The 17,257-nt window shown below is 38.3% G+C and overlaps 1 protein-coding gene across 2 annotated transcripts in view; it reads right to left on the reverse strand.

Annotated features, from left to right (window-relative positions):
- Positions 1-17,257, reverse strand: part of LOC140334318 (leukemia inhibitory factor receptor-like) — a 66,853-nt gene that overhangs the window by 30,607 nt on the left and 18,989 nt on the right. For both annotated transcript variants that reach the window (XM_072416615.1, XM_072416616.1), the window contains exon 2: positions 3,420-3,570. In XM_072416615.1, coding sequence (XP_072272716.1) covers positions 3,420-3,495 — 76 coding nt within the window. In that variant the 5' untranslated portion in view covers positions 3,496-3,570. The remainder of the gene's footprint in view (positions 1-3,419; positions 3,571-17,257) is intronic.

Below are 17,257 nucleotides of genomic sequence, written 5' to 3' on the forward strand. Positions count from 1 at the left end.
TTTCAACCTAACCTACTATGTAACTATAGACTGGTAAACTAGTAAAGAATATGTCCACTTTGCAAATTATATACTGTACAGGTCCCCACTAATTATCTATTAATTTAGTATTGGTAAATAAGATGACATCCAATCATTTGCCAGTTACAAGGTTAAAAAGAGACAAGTCCATCAAGTTCAACCACAAGGAAAATAAACCTGCAATGTAAGAAACCTAAAAGAAGTTCATCCAGAGGAAGGTAAGAAAATCACAGGAGGAAGGCAGAACAACTTTTTAAAGCATGATTTAGATCAAAAAGGAAAGAAAAAAACACAATAGGATTTCATTGGTACTAAAAAGTAAACTCTTCCCATCTTGTTTTGTAATACAAAGTTTAGCATGAGAGGGATCGGAGGGGAAATTTTGTTAGCAGAGCCACATACAGCTTTAACAAACCAACAGTTCTAATTGTTCTGTGCCTTATCCAAACCAAGAAAAAAATGTTTTTGGTTTGACATAAATGTTATCATTTTTTAAATTTTGTTTTGGGAAGTGAAGAAGCAACAAATCCACAGGTTCAGCAACAACACTGCAACATTCACATCCTTGGAATAGGTATATTTCCAGCTGGTGTGTGTATACACTGTATTATCTGCACTGTATGGATTACAAAGAGTTTCACGGAGAATAAGGCAAGCATGGTCCATGGTAATGAGGAAAAGATTGCAACTAGAATAATACAAAATTTCAGGGAAACTAATACATTAAGTTGTGGTCACCAAACATTTTATATGAGAAATTACATATATGGGGCAATGGTCCAAAGACAATTGGGTAACAAATGTGAGAATTATGATGCATGAAAACGTAAGAGGAAGAAATATTCACATTTAACTAAAAATTAAAATGATTTTCCCAAATGCCAGGCCATCAGGCAAAGCTCCAATGCTTCCCGGTAGTGTTGCAGCTTGCTGGACTGTATCGGGCTCCCATGAGGTCCCATTGGCCTGACCATAATGACCGATCCTATGTGCAGATGGGGCTACAAAAATTATTATTATTGAGAAAAACTTGGACTGAGTGAAGAATGAAAAAACACAATAATGTAATAAAATATATTACATTACTGGCACAGTTATATGCTGGATCATTTTCTGAATAAGACTGAGCAGAAAGAAGAAAAAGAGAGAACAAGAAAAGATAGTGGGAAAAGATGACAAAAGAAAATGTAAAGAAGATGGTGAGGAGAGAAAAAGACTGAGGTAGAGGATGTGAAAGAAGATAGGGACAGAGGATACACAAAAGGATTGTGCAAGCAAAGTTGAACCAGGGAGCACCGGAGGATGAGAACCACTTAGGAGCGCTCATTTCCAGGGTCTCTGCACTCATATGCTGGAATTCACCTAGCCCCTTGGAAGAAGAACGAAATCCCACATTTTACAGTAAGAAAGAAGGGTCACCGGATAACAATATATCATGGCATGTCAAAAATAGAGATAAGCAAGATAGAAAAAGAAAAAATAAATCCAAACAAAACAAAAAAAAATGAAAGGACAAGGACTATAGGATTTCTTTTACGATCAACTGTAAATACATCAGTTTACTGATTTCTCATCAGATTTTATGACTGCGACTTTCCTCTTCCCCAACATCTTCATTCACAGATTTATGGCAGCCATAAAGCTTTGTGCAGACTTAAGCTGCGTACACACGGCAAATTTTTCTCGCCCGATAATCGGTATCGGCCAATTATCGGGCGAAAATCTGCCGTGTGTACAGTCGGTCGTCGTCCATCGTCCGACGACCGTCCTGGCGGATCCATGGACGATGGACGACGACCGATCCTAATGAAAGGGAAGGGGAGAGCGCGCAGCAGGGTGCCGCTCCGTCGCTCTCCCCCTCCCCTCTCCATAGAGCATGAACGGTGCTGTATGTACAGCATCGTTCATGCATCGTGCAGTCTTTTCTCGTTGGAAAGGATCGTGAAAGATCCTTTCCAACGAGAAAAATTGCAGGTGTGTACGCAGCTTTAAGCTGGACTACCTTGTAAAGCTTCAACTAATTAATGATTGAGGGAAGAAAGATTCACGGCAGCCTTATCCCATAGGAGCCCTGCATCCAGGGAGCACCTAGAAAGACTTAAACACAAAACTTTATAGTGATATCTTGAGGGACAACTCAGTAGACTCTTGTTCCAGTGTCAGATTTCCTTTCCTCCACCAAGGAACTAGGTGAAGTCCAAGATATGAGTGGAAGGTCCCTGGCAATGAGCATACCTAAGTAGTTCTCATCCTTCAGTGCTCATCCTTCCCTGGTTCAACTGTGCTTGCACTCTACTTTCTCTATCTTCTCCCCCAGATCCCCAGGTACCCAAAATTCTGATGAGAACTTATGTTGTGCCGACAAGTTAAAAGCAATTCAGCAGTCTCCATGAATGATTCACTGCACAGAATATGTATGTTGGTATAGTGGCAAAGCAAAATTTTCTTGACAGCTCCATTAAAAAAAACGCATTAAATATTCTGCAGGAACACGTTGAAACCTGTTGCAATGTGGGCTGCTTGTTCGGGCACAATGCAAGTGGAGACTGGGCCTTAGGCTAGGTACACACGTGCATTAATTGTCGTTGGAAAACGAACAACTAACCACAGATCAACGATTATTCACAATTATTTTGAACGATCCTTTAGAGTACGATTCTGTACATGCTGTAACAATAAGACCATTCAAATATATTCCGCCAATAATGTACACACACTAGATACGATCGTTTGAACGATGCAGGAAGTGACGTGTACAGGAGAAAGTGTACTGCAGAACCATCCATGATCACTGGACGACCGTACACACAATAGTGAACGATCGTTGCCCGAACGGAAAATTCCGGACGGTCGTTCGTTTTCAGCGTCATTCCTCGATCATCTGTGTCATTGTTTACACTGATTATCGAACGATCAGTCGTTAATCGTTCGTTTCCAACGACAATTATTGCACATGTGTACCTAGCCTTATTCACAAAAACGCACTCCCTGTGTCGAAACTACGAATCTCCATTTTTAATTATTTTTTTTTTTTATTGTTATACATTTATTTTGTTATTATTTTTATCATTGTTATTTATTGACACATTAAAGGATGTGTCAATAAATACCAATATCAACAATGTATAGCTCAAGGTTACAATATCAAATTAAAACAAAATAAACAAATATTCAAATGAAGTAAATATATATACAGGCATTTAAATAGACATATGTGATATATGGAAGAAGAAAAATTACTCATTAAACCATATTAACAATTGCACAAATCTCTATTTTTAACACAAAAACAAAAAGTATGGAAAAGCAAGTCTCTGCAATATTTGATTGGTTCTCAGAAAATAAACTACGCTTTCCTTATAAAGCCGCAGTGGGTAAGGAAATGTACCAACACTCACCCGTAGCCTGGCTGCAGACATGGCTCAGCAAACAGACAAGAGCAACCAAACTGCCGAGGCAAAGCTTATTCTGCATTCTCTGTTCCTTGTCTTCTGACAGATCCTTCAGAGGTTATTTAAGCAGCTGCATCTCTTAATGAATCGATCAAACCTGCAATAAAAAAAATGAAGCAATAATTAGATTAGTATATTACCAAGAATTGCACCTGCTACTATTTGAGGGTACAATAACCTCAACATTTGCTTAGCTCAGTTCTGCCAACAAAACACAGTTTTCTATTGGCGGTCTGTGTGATTTATACAAAAAATGTATAAATGTATTCTGCACACGTAATAGAATAGGATATGTTGCAAGCTAGTATTTTTTAAAGACAGCAAAGACAACACAACGCAGGATTTTAACAGACCTGCACCATAGTACACAGATGGTTCGCATTTATGTGTTGCGGTGCCAATCAAAATCAATGGTACTGCAACATTCTGCAGTCTATTTTGTTTGCTAATTTTGTTGCTTATTACACGTAGATGTGGATTAAGGTTTTGCTTGCTATTTGGATTATTTATTATTAAACGTTATTATTACAGGATTCAAACTTGTGCAGAATGTTTCTGTTTCTTCTATTAAAAAGCTATACCTGTGCAGGTATACACAACTACCCATGTACACAAAGAAATAAAACACACTACAGCCTTGTCTCAACATGCAGGGGTTTATGTAGGCGGGCTGACCTATTCATGGCATTGGGAGGGGGAAATAATTGAAGACTTAATTGTATTTTACAGAAAACCAGAAAGTCTCCAAAAAATAAGATAAGTTCAAATGAATGTCTATTCACTTGCAAAGCAAATAGTCTAAAGTCTAATAAACACACACAAAAAAACACAATGATCTACTCAATGCAAGATGCTTGGAAGCACAAAGGATTATGGATAGTTTGATTTGTAATAGAAAAAAGAAAAGCTCCTTTAATACATTTCTGCCATATATTGACAAATCGATCAGAACTGTCAGATGTTCCCGTCAGACGTTGTGCGTATGAACAATCAGAAATGAGTTCAATTTCTATAAAAGAAAAATTATTGGAAGAGCAGAATATCCTAGGACTTAACCAATCAGAAAATCAGATCAGTAGGTCAAGTGCAGATCCAGAAGCTAATCTTCTTGGGTGTGCTAGGTCTAAGAAAAGTCAGCATTCTGTACTTGTTCCTATGCACATTAAAAATAAGGATTTCAGCATTCAGCCTCCCATCCTTGGAACACTGCACTTGCAGTGAACTGAACCTGAACTCAAAGGGAAATGAACGATTACAAATGGTGCCCCTTCTCACTTTATTATATAAATATAATAAATAGTATTTATATAGCGCCAACATATTATGCAGCATTGTACATTAAATAAGGGTAACAGAGAGATACAAACAATAATACAGGAGGAGAGGGCCCTGCCCAGAAGAGCTTACAATCCCTACTACAATATTTACTTGTTATTATTTTCCTAAGAAAATAATGAGAAAATGAAAAGGTTATATTTAGATGATAAATGTAGCTTATATGTTGTTTGCCCAGCAGCCAGCAATCTCCTCCTTTGCCCAGAGCTGCAGATTTTGGGTGGGTGGGTGGCAGGACTGCTTACCCTAAGGCTATGTACACACGTATGATGACGGTCAGGCTCATCGGGCTGAGTATCTGACGTGTACAGGGGCTGCCTGACATCAGTCATAGATCAATGCCGACGAATCCACGAACGATCGCCAGTCAAAGCAGAAGCACACAGCGGTGCCATTCACTCATTCTCCCCCGTCCTCTCACCATAGAACAGAGCAGCAATGGGGCTACAGCACTCGTTACTGGAACCGATCATAAAGGATCATTTCCTGCAATAATTATTGAACATGTGGCAGTATAGCCAATGAGGCAGAGAAGAACCGGTCCTATAAATGGAGGAAAGGTAGGTGTATCTACTTGACGCTCGCAGTGGAGAGCGGGAAAACTTTTTCCCCAAGAATTTAAATTAACAAATCACAAAATCTTAAAGCAAACATGATAAGGCCAAATCTGAATCACATGAAACACATTTTGCCCACCATTTTGATTCTTTTACCATTAGAATTTTGCTTTTTCGTTAGGTCATAGTTTAAAGGGCGATTTCAACAAATTAAGTTTTTAAGTTTCTAAGTAGATATTAAGCCATTTAGGTTTTTAGTTGATATTGGAAATTAAAACCCCCCAATAATGATGTTTTTTGAGATGTCATTGGTAAGCCCACTTTTTGAGTCTGAACACATTTTATAAAGGTTCAACATAATTTCAATGTTATGGAGAAGGACATTATGCAATAGTGGATCTTGGACAAGGTGGATGGAGAAGGGATGGAAAATCAGCAGTTATGGAAAAAATCCAAGAAAAGTAAAAACCCTCAGAATCAGCTCACCAGGCTCGGACAATATTAGAATATTCTTGGACAAGCAATCAGCAAATACAGAAAGCAAAGAACAATTGTGACATTAAGAGGAGTAATTCCTCCTCATTAGAAGCGTCCAATCTTTGAATAGAGAGACTAGCTCAGCTTGTATATTTTGGCTTGTCACCATCTCTTCCCCCAAATTGGACTGAAGTTGCTTGGTTGTTCTCAGCTTCCTAGTGATATACAAAACCCATCAAAAATCTGGACTTCTGTTCATGGAAAGATTTCAAAAGGAATTTTGTAGCAGCAAGATCATGCCTGCCCCTGCAGCCAATCTGAGAGAGGTTTAATTCCCTGAAGGTTACAAGACGTGTGTACATTGTGCTCTTCTGAACAGTTCGGGAAGTCACCTTGTTCCTTCCCGATACCAGGCAATGTGCCCGAGACTTCCCTAACATAATCTGATTCACATCCTACACCAACATGACAATAGGGCTTTATTACAGAAACAGAAAAAGAACAGGAAAGTCAATTACAAAAACCAGCTAATAAACTATGAAAGGAGATAACCTCCTGGAAAACGCCGGTTGCCTGGCTCTTGTGCTAACCCGCTATCTTTACTGATCTGGTATGTCTTAAAAAACAGAAGGAGACTGTATACTTTAAATAGGTGTTCGGGTAGTCCCTAAAAATGCCCAATATCTTTTCCAGAGAACTGCTTATCCCTAATTCTTGTGGCTACATCTTATGCACCAATCAAAACATTTTCATTTGTAGCCACCCCACATTGCTATAGAGAGCTTAATGTAAATGCCCACATATATTATACACAATGCAAGGAATCCAGGCAAGGAGTTTTCTTAAAGGCAGGAAGCCGACATTGCGGCCATTCTGCTGCCATCTCGTGTAGCCAGAAATACCACCAGCAGCCCATATACAGATTGAAAGCAAAATTAACACTTTTTCTTATTCAACCTTTTCGGGATGAAGTTATCAAATTGTTAGCAAAAATTACAGAGGAGCATGATATTACAACCCCAGCGCAAATTCTGCTACACCACACTCACAACACACCACAACAATAAAAAAAAACACTTCTATTTTATGTTTTGAATGCCGCCAAATTGTTGATTCCGAGACCATGGAAATCAATGTAAAGGCCAACCTTACGTGAATGGTTTGCTCAAATTGATCGTATTTCAGAAATGAGGAAATAATTCATGCATCCCGGGATGCTATAACAAAATATTATACCATTTGGGCCTTATGGTGGAACTTTCATGACTCCCAAGAATATAGAAATGTGTACAACGATACATCATAGAGAGTCTGTCCTTCTGAAAGATACAAAGGTTTTCTTCTGCACAATATCCCCTCTTATTTTCTGTCTTTCTCCATCCTAAAGCCACAAGGTCAAACGGAAAAGTGCACTTTTTTACAACACCCTAATCAATTTACTATTGTTGTTTACCCTTTATAAGGTGGCTGTTCTTGCTGTTTTTTACATGTTTATTTTGTTATTTTACATGATTAAACTTGTTGAAACTTGAAAATGTATTATAAATATGAACAGACATGGATGACAATATATACATATTTCTTGCCAATATAACATAATATACACTGTTATTTGCTTGTTTCAATAAAGCTTTATTTTGGAAAAAAAAAAACACTTTTTCTAAATATCAGTGTTCTCCCCAGCCCCTTTTAGCAGGGCGCTCCACCCATCATTTTCCAGGGACCACCCGGCTGTTTTTGGGAGGTTACTGAAGAGTTGGGTCACAATACAGGGGCCCCCACCCACCTACAATTTTTAACCACCCAGCATAAAAAAGTTTCTGGGTTGAACACTGAATAAGAACAATAATTACTATATGTTTGTGTGCTTGTTGCTCTTAATTCTTTATGTGATGACTGTGAATTTGGATTTTCTTTCCCCTTCAGACAGAAAATGTACACATATAAGTCAACACATCGGGCCGTGAGACAGCTAGAACAAAAATGACATTTTTGGGAGGGATTTACACTTAAAATGATCCATTTGGGAGATTTTCTGGCTTTATTTATTCATTTTACAAGAACAAGTGAAAGTAGTTCTACAAAAGAGAAAACTGTTCCTTGGCAGTTCCGTGTCTTAGCAGGTGACTCCACGCTGCAATCTGGAAAGGTTCCAGGTCTGAGTCACATCACTCCAACAAACTTTGTGTGGGAGGGCAGTTAAACTGTCACAGCTGATTGGTAATAAAAGTTTTATTGACGAGCTGTCTGCAGTGATATGGGATAAATGCTATGCATAGAGGAAACGACTTTATGCACAAGTGGGACCTTTCATCTTTCCGAGATGAACTGCAAAGCATGCATGTGAACCAAATTTTTAGACAGGCAAAAACATTCAACAATGAATTTGTGTTCCAAAACATCTGCAATTGTCACCATTAGCCAAAACATAGATACTTTAACAAATGGCAAGTAAGAGAAGGAAAGAGGTTTTTGCTCAAGTTTTCGATTGTAAGAATATTTATTCGTAAAAAAACAATTAATACATAATTGTTGTACACATGTAATAGATAATGTATATCCGGTCTAGTATTTGAAGTTTTTTTTACCGACCGAGATATATTTCACTAGACAGTGGTGTTCCTAGCTATTAACCGTAAACGTCTTATGCGGTTCCAAGAAAGTTCTTAAGGCTAGAAAGTTTGCCTTTCTAGCCTTAAGATCTGTACGGTCTAGATATAATGTAGGGAAAGTAGTCATGAATAAAACAAATAACATATATAGAGAAGGTAGTGCATTAAAAAATAAAAAAATGTACATGTACAGAATTCATCATGTGAATATGATTTGCCATTCTCAATAAATGGCAATCACTTGTTGTGTCAATCTGACATCAAACCAATTCCATTGACACAAGCCCAAAGACTATTATTCCTCCTTCTTTATTTTTCTCAAATTTTTGAAAATAAGCCGCAATTATTTTAATTATTGGATTTGAGCATTAAGACCGCAAATATTACACTGATCAATATGGAGATTCTGCAGTTTGGATTCTGATTGGTTGCTAAGGAATTTTATCTATTACTTGACCTCTTACATCCTTTTATAGAAGAAGCCCAAGTGAATGAACTCTACTTATTTTGTGTACTGTAATAGGCCAAATGATGTTTGCTTTAAGCTGAAATCACATCTATGTGCAGTACTGCACTGCATGTTGACATGCTGTATATGGTACACCAACATACACAATGGGCCTGATTTATTAAAGTTCTCCAAGGCAGGAGAGGATACACTTTCATCGGTGAAGCTGGGTGATCCAGCAAACCTGGAATGGATCTGATCCAGGATTCAAAACATTCGCTAGCAAAAATCCATTCTATGTATGCAGGATCACCCAAGTTCTCCCATGATGGTCCATGCTCCTTAGACTTGGAGAGATACAATAAGTCAGCTTATTAAGTCAGTTAAAATCACTCTGGAGTTGCTGCTGTAGCTGTCTATGTTGTTCATTTGTGTTCGCCAATTGGTTCAATACCTGTTGCTCCATGGACATTATCACCTGTGTAATGATATCCATACTGAAAACAAGCCTGCCTTCACTTCAATACACAAATGCCAGTTCTTTGTAAACAGACCAAAAGTAATGCAAGTGTGCATGTTTTCATCACCAAGTTTCCTAAAGCTACACAGTTGTACAGGCTTCTCTTCTGTAAGGAAATTGCTTACTTTCCATGCACACAGTGAGCTTCTTACAGTATGCATTAGAATTTGCAACAAGTCAGATAAAGCCTCCTATTTTGTTATTGGATGATGTCCAGTATTATCTAGCCTTTTCCTTTCCCAGCCTTCCCTTTCATTTCATTCTACAACAACATCCATCCATCAAGACATTTTGCCATTTGCATGACTTTCCAAGAGCCATCACAATACATTTTTCAGAGCAAAAGGCTGAGTAGAACTGAATCAGAAAACCGATTATTATTATTAATATTAAACAGGATTTATATAGCGCCAACATATTACGCAGCGCTGTACAATAAATAGGGATTGCAAATGACAGACTAATACAGACAGTGATATAGGAGGAGTGGACCCTGCTCCGAAGAGCTTACAATCCAGCCATGTATAAATGTATATATAACCCATGTATAAATGCACCAATTATTGCAGATATGCATTGTAGCTAATGCTCGTGACTGCTATAATCCCCTTTACAGACTGGGAGAGGAAGCACAGCACTAGGATTCAATTATTATTATTAAATTGTATATATATATATATATATATATATATATATATATATAGCGCCAACATATAACGTAGCGCTGATTCAATCAGATATGTTGCATGTGTAAGAAGGGGGAGAATGCCTGCTGATTCTGCTCTGTTCAATCACAAGCAGAGAGAAGACCAAGCTTTATTGTTTAACTACAGCTAAGGAAACTCACTCACTATAGATCACCAACCTAGGGAAAACCAGGCCCAGCCTTTTCCCAATAAAAAACTATTTTTGCATAATGAAAGGAAGAATTACTTTACTTTGATTTGTAAATAGATGAAACAAGAATTGAGAAGAAATCTGAAATTGAGTGAAAATGAATGATTGCAGGGGACAGCCCTGGAGAGGATGTGATTACTACATGCACAATCTGATCACAGTTGGGCATTATTAAGCAGAAATACAAATCCTTCAGCAGGTAAACTATACAGTGCTAAACCCATAAATTTATTTAAGCTGGGTGGGAAGAAATTTCTGGCGGGTGGCAGCCCCTGTAACTGTTCAGTAACCACCCACAAATACCCGATAGTAACTGAAATGTGCCGGGTGGTGCGCCCAGCTAAAAGGAGCTGGGGAGAATACTGCTAAATAATAAGTGATGTATTTCAACTGTGTATTTTGTAGTTTGCCTGGAGCACGGTTCTATATTCCCTCTGCAGCCGCTAGAGAGCTGCAATTTATGTTCCCCACGGAGGGAGTTAGGACAAGGAAACTGAAAACATTGCCGTGCTGCTAACAAAGAACCGGTTATATAATGTCAGCCGTGACTACTGTGTACAGTCACCATTCCCCGAGCTGGGACGTCAGGTTACAGGTTAGTGAATAGAGCCTCAGGTGTCATCCTTGCCAAGTCCATCTGCCACCTGTGCAATGCCAAGGCAGGAGGCTGACAATGGTCTTATTTATTAAACACACAGGTTGAGCTATGTTTATATAAAGCTGCGTACACACTTGCAATTTTTGTCGTTGGAAAGGATCTTTCACGATCCTTTCCAACGACAAGGGGCTGCAAGATGCATGAACGATGCTGTACATACAGCACCGTTCATGCTCTATGGAGAGGGGAGGGGGAGAGCGACGGAGCGGCACCCTGCTGCGCGCTCTCCCCTTCCCTTTCATTACGATCGGCTGTCGTCCATCGTCCGTGGATCCGGCAGGTCGGTCGTCCGGACGATGGACGACACCGACTGTACACACGGAAGATTTTCGCCCGATAATTGGCCGATGCCGATTATCGGGCGATAAAAATCTGCCGTGTGTACGTAGCTTAACATAAGCCAGAGAACAGAAGGTGTTTTATCTCAGTTCTGACAAAGACGACTGTGAGGGTGATGGCTGCTCTTCGTGTATGCTACAGTCATCACTTGACACTAGAGGAATCTTTATCAACTGCTTCACCCCAAGGAACCTTAGGAGAAAAGTCAGGGTTTGAGAAAAAAAAATGCAAAAAATTATACCGGCATTTTGTGTAATGTACATACTCAGCAAGTTCTGGAAAGTCTTAAATGAAAGGAAAGCGAATATGGTGTCCTGGGGCAGCGGTATTAGTAGTAGTACTGCACCATGTTAGCCAATGATTAATGTCGAAAGTTCAAAGTTAAAGTCAACTCAGACTCTTACATTTGTGGTCAGTGTGCTTATTAAAAGGGCCCCAAGGACATAATATATATATCACATCTCAAATTAACCATATGGAAAGCTTAGGAACTAAAAATTGGATCAAGGCAGAAAAAGCAGGATTTGTCAGGTACCAAAATATCAGTCAAAATTAAAATCACAAAATGTATTTGTACAAATGAAAAAACATATATATATTCTAAAGGAACACAAGTATACCCAGGCTCATATAGGCTAATATACAAAATTGAACTGTATAGTTCTCCTAATTAAATATTTAAAGTTAGTTACTATCATTCATTTTCACAGGGAATAAAATTACTTGACTCATTTCACAGAGCTGTTCTGCTTTCACAATTAGCTAAAAAAAATCTAAATATATAAATATATAAATATATATATATATATATATATATATATATATATATATATATATATATATATATATATATATATAGGAAAGTAATTTTTATCCCCCCCCAATAAAAAAAGCAAAAGAGAACTTATGATTGTGTTTTAAAGTAACTTTAAAGTATGCTGATGGCCTTGACACCCTGGAGAGAGCGAGTGTACACATGCCAAAGAAGAGCTAGTCAGACGCCACTGGATATTTCAAGAAAGGAACCCAAAAGGATTTTCTACACAATGTAGGTGAGAAAACAATTTGCCGCTGTTTGAAGAATCCCTTAGGGTTTCATAGAAACCTGCTCAGGAAAAGCTACTATAGGGTTTTGTCAAAGCATGCAAATTGTAGGCTTAATAATGTTTTAGTAAAAATATTTTTATGTTAATATTTCATACAGATATGTGTTTTGGGTCATGGTCATTATTGGGTTTTGGGTCCTGACTGCTCCAATACATTTTGGCAGCGAGTGGGCAGAAGTGTGGAGATTAGGAGCAATTTTAAAGATCAAGGATCTAGTTTATGGGTTACATTAGGTGGTAAATTCACAGAATAGGGGATTTGGATTAGGGTTAGGCTTTTGGCTTGCATTACTCATTATACCTCATAACTTCCTTGGGTAGACCAAAAAGGTCTTTATTATTGTGATGCCATCTGTTGTTATTATCACCAGTAGATAGCGAGGGGTAGGGAAGTGGCAGTTTATGACTGTAATGATGGAAGGCCCTCTAATTGGCAGATTATTAGCCCCAGGTAACCAGAAGCACCCCCTTCTGTCTACCTTCCAGCTTTCTTTGCTTTTAAGCTAATATTTTGCTGCCAACTGCATTTTTTTACCTAGATACCAACTTTATTTTGCAAAGTTTAAAAAATGTAAAATATACAGTAATATGCATCACGTTGTTATCCAAAGTAATGATAAATGAATTGCTTGATCAGTAGCCCGCTAGTCAAAATGTATAATTTGTTTGTCTATAAGAGTTATTGCAGGTATGGGGAGCTATATGTTGGATCAGGAGTCAAAATTCCTCAACACTTCTTTTCCAGGTCAGTAACTCAAAAAGAAGAATCAGCAAAACGGTCAGAGAACGTATAAGAAGGGAAGGTCAGCAATGGCAGCCTCCATACTTCCTCAGCACAAGTTTCCTGCAAAACTGTCTCCAAGGGGAGCTTCTCAAGAACCAAGAGGTTGAAATGAAGGAAACGTTGGGTCGTACAGATAATTATTGCGTGTTTACTTACCCATGCAATTTCTCAAGTGTTTCACATGCTGTCCGCTCACTCTCAAGAAAATTGTATCCTTTCCTTCTAAAGCACATGTTTTCCGCCCACAACTCTGTCCTCCCGCCGGATAAAAGTAGGATTCTTCTGCCAAAACACATTGTTTTGTACGTGTTCACAACAGTTCTGTCCTAAAAATACTGACTTCATTCTGGCTGAAGGAAAATTGCTCAGCAGGAAGTCATTGTATGGAAGGCTTAACCTTCGGAACGTAAAACTATGCTTTATAAATCCATTCATACAGAAACCAACGAATAGTAAAAATAGTTCATTTACAGTAAAAAGGAATTACAGAGTAGTTTAACAACCACAATATAAAATCAGAGCCATGTGATTTGTTTGGGTTGTGAAGATAAGTCTAAGAGGAGAAGATGATCCTCTACTTCTTGGCTAAATCTATTCTCTTAATATGCAGAATTTCTAGATGTGAGGAACACTTACATTGCTGCCATGAGACAGAACTTGTGCTTAATAATTGGCTGCTGAGACACCCAGCGCCTTGTAAGTCATGACTTCGGGTTTACACAGGGTTGGCTCTCCTGACTCCTGGTGGGACAACTGGTGGGAAGTATTCTCCCTAGAATTTTTTTTTAATCTGGATGGGAAGAAGTGTTAGGTGGGTGGCAGCAACTCTTCAGTAACCCCACAAAAACAGCTGGGTTGTTACTGAAAAGTGCCAGGTGGTACGCCCAGCTAAAGGAGGCTGGGGAGAACGCTGGGTGGAGTACTATTACGCCCTGTTGCTTTGCCCTGCATGGCCAAAACAGTTTTTAATAAGCAAATATGCTGTTCATACACAGTATACATCTCACAAATGTGCTATATCTATTTTTACAAAGCAGCAGCAATGTCACCCTAGGACAGAGGGAGAAGATGGTCTGTAGTTCAAAGAAGAACTGGGCAGAAAAACGAATTCCGGAAAAAGAACCGGGTGCCCAAATGACAATATACTTTGAATAGCCTATTTGCCAGACCAAAAAGTGTTTAAAGCATGCATTCGCTATGCTCTATGCTGGATAACTTAATCCCAAAACATGGATGGTACATCCAAAACAAGACAATGCTGTTTATCGTCAGTTCTGGTCTGTGATTTCTAGATTAATAAGAGGATCAACTGAACGCAAGCACCGTGCAGCATTTCTGAACCAAACAGCAAAATCAGCATATGAATCAGCAAATACGACTGATCCAATGCATGCTCGCATAGAGATATAAAGGACAAATATATTCAAGCTAACCATTTTTACAGCATTTAAAGATTTAGAATATTAAAGTAATAAAAAATCAATACACCTATTAACCAATGTTGCAGCACACATGATACACACATGGGCATAATTATTTTAAAGTATTAAACTGCAGCCCATAGATATGAAACAGCTATATAGGGAAGAAAGCGATTTCTATTAGAAATACCTTTAAATGCAGTGATATTCATGTATTCTCCAAGACAACAAACAAGCGTGAATCTACCATTCAGCATAATCTTGGCATATTAAGATACATGGGCACACTGCACTCTTTGTTTGGCACCTCCCTGGCGTCACACAGCCAAACAGCAAACCAAACAGTCGCTGAACTGAGCGTGCCGGAAGCTGGACAGGATGAGCATTGAGGAGAAGAAGACATAATTTAACGCCAGAGCCAGGCCTGGGATCCTAGGACATCCCTGAAGGCTGTTTACTCTGGAATTAGATCATTAGCTGGAAAAAACAGACATGAATCAAGGGGGCAAGGACACTTCCATAACTAAATAATTCTTAGCAGAGAGGGAAAATTTGACATTTCCATGTCGTAATATATTACTAAAACATATTTGAGTTCTGGTAAGTGGTTGAGGAAAGGATTTCTTATGCAGGTCAACCCAAGAATAATAGTTTACAATGTGGATATTATTAGAATCCAATAAAACAGTAACAATATTTTATTTATAAAGAATTGAATCCGGCATCAACTAGAACATTCACTGGTGGAGAACCCATTACTGCTATTGAAACATATAGACCTGGACAATTCTCCCCCAGGAAATGTTTCCATGAGATTCACCTTGTTATAAATGAAGCTTTGTATTACTCCACCTGTAGAACAAAAAGTAGAATCATAACAAGTATATGAACACCTTATAGAGAAGAAGCAGGTTATTAAAATGATTAATATTTTGTATTTATGTAGCACTAACAGAGTCATAGCAATGCCACTAACTTTCCCCCAAAGAAGCTCTCAAACTAAAGTCCTAATAAACCCTAACACAGGCCAAGGCCGGTCTTAGGGGGAACACCCCTAAATTGTACATGGGTATAAAACTTTTCCTGCAGTAATAAACTGCAGCTCATAGGGAAGAATGTGATTTACAGTTACTTTTCTTGAGCAGAACCAGGAGGAAACCCTTGCAAACACAAGGAGAACATACAAACTCCATCCAGGTAATGCAATTCGAGATTCGAAAATGGGACCCTAGTCCATGCAAGGCCCAAGTCTTGGCCACAGAAGCACCAGTTTGAAATCTAAAAATTAGTTTATATTTTGTCCTTCCTTTTTAAAGCTTTCCCTTGTTCATAGACATGCTAATGAAATAAATACAGAACTATTATACTCTAATTATTTTTGTCCTTTTTAGGGGTAATGGTAAGTTATCCTTAGACATGATTTAAATGACATCATCATTGGGTTTCTCATTTTTTACCTGCAGTGCAGGAAGATAATGGATGGTGGGAGGGGTAAGCAAGGTGTCATGCAGAACTTCCTGAAAAAAAAAAAAATCAATGCACCCCGTCTTATCTCACGATCCCCCCAGCCCTGATGCAAGCAGTGAGGAACGAGTTCTACATCCATCTATCATCTATCATAATGTCTTGATAGGTGATGTAGACCATCCCAGGTAATGTCCTCGTGTGACTCAATGAACTTACATGACAGATGAAATCCTATGAATGAAGAGGGTGGGCCAGAGACATTCAGTCATGGGAGGAATAGATAATGTTGGATGTCATCCAGTCAAGAAATACCTGGGCTCTGACTATCTGACTTGTTATAGCTTTACCAATTGCAGGAAAAGTGGTCGTACTCTGGCTGGTGGGTGCAATCACCTTAATATTATCCGTTACCACCATGCACCCAATGACCAGAAGAGGTGACATGCACCCAGGAGTGCTCCCTAATAACTGCCAGCCAATGGGAATGATTCCCAACTTTTACGCTGAACAGTGACATAGATAGGTGGTGTAATGTAAACTGTAAGGAGTGCGCCCCATTGGCTTTCACTTTCAGGAAACGCCTCCTGCTGCAAAACTATCAAACGGACAATCAATTGCGCCCAAATTTTCATTAGTGTTCGATTTCATGTTCGTATGAATGTTTATTCTTTATAAATATTTCTAGTAATTTTTGTGTATGGCTACCTTTAGAATTTTAAGCACAGGAAATGAAAATGTACAACTGTACAAGAATGAAGGTTAAAGGAGATATGCTTAAGTCTGGTAAAAGTTAAAGGTGAAAACAGAGATACAGCAAACCTGCATATGTATTGAACAAATATGGCTTGCACTAAGTACATATAACATATATACTCATGTACAAACCTAAAGCGGAATCTCGGTTTAGACTCTAGTCACACCACCTGATGGCAAAACCAAATCAAGTATAAAATACTTTAACCTACAAAAAAAGTTTTAAATCATAAAAAAAATAACAAACCTTGGATCTATTTATCCATTCCTACTTTATTAGCATATCTATTAAATAATATAGTTTACCTGTTTTTAAAGGTAAAAGTAGGTACCTCTGTTTATATGAGTATATACAGATAATCATATGCAATACATACAAAAAATGTAAAAAAAACATTAAATATAAACAC

The sequence above is a fragment of the Pyxicephalus adspersus genome, chromosome 6 (assembly GCF_032062135.1).
Source record: "Pyxicephalus adspersus chromosome 6, UCB_Pads_2.0, whole genome shotgun sequence".
Lineage (NCBI taxonomy): Eukaryota > Metazoa > Chordata > Amphibia > Anura > Pyxicephalidae > Pyxicephalus > Pyxicephalus adspersus.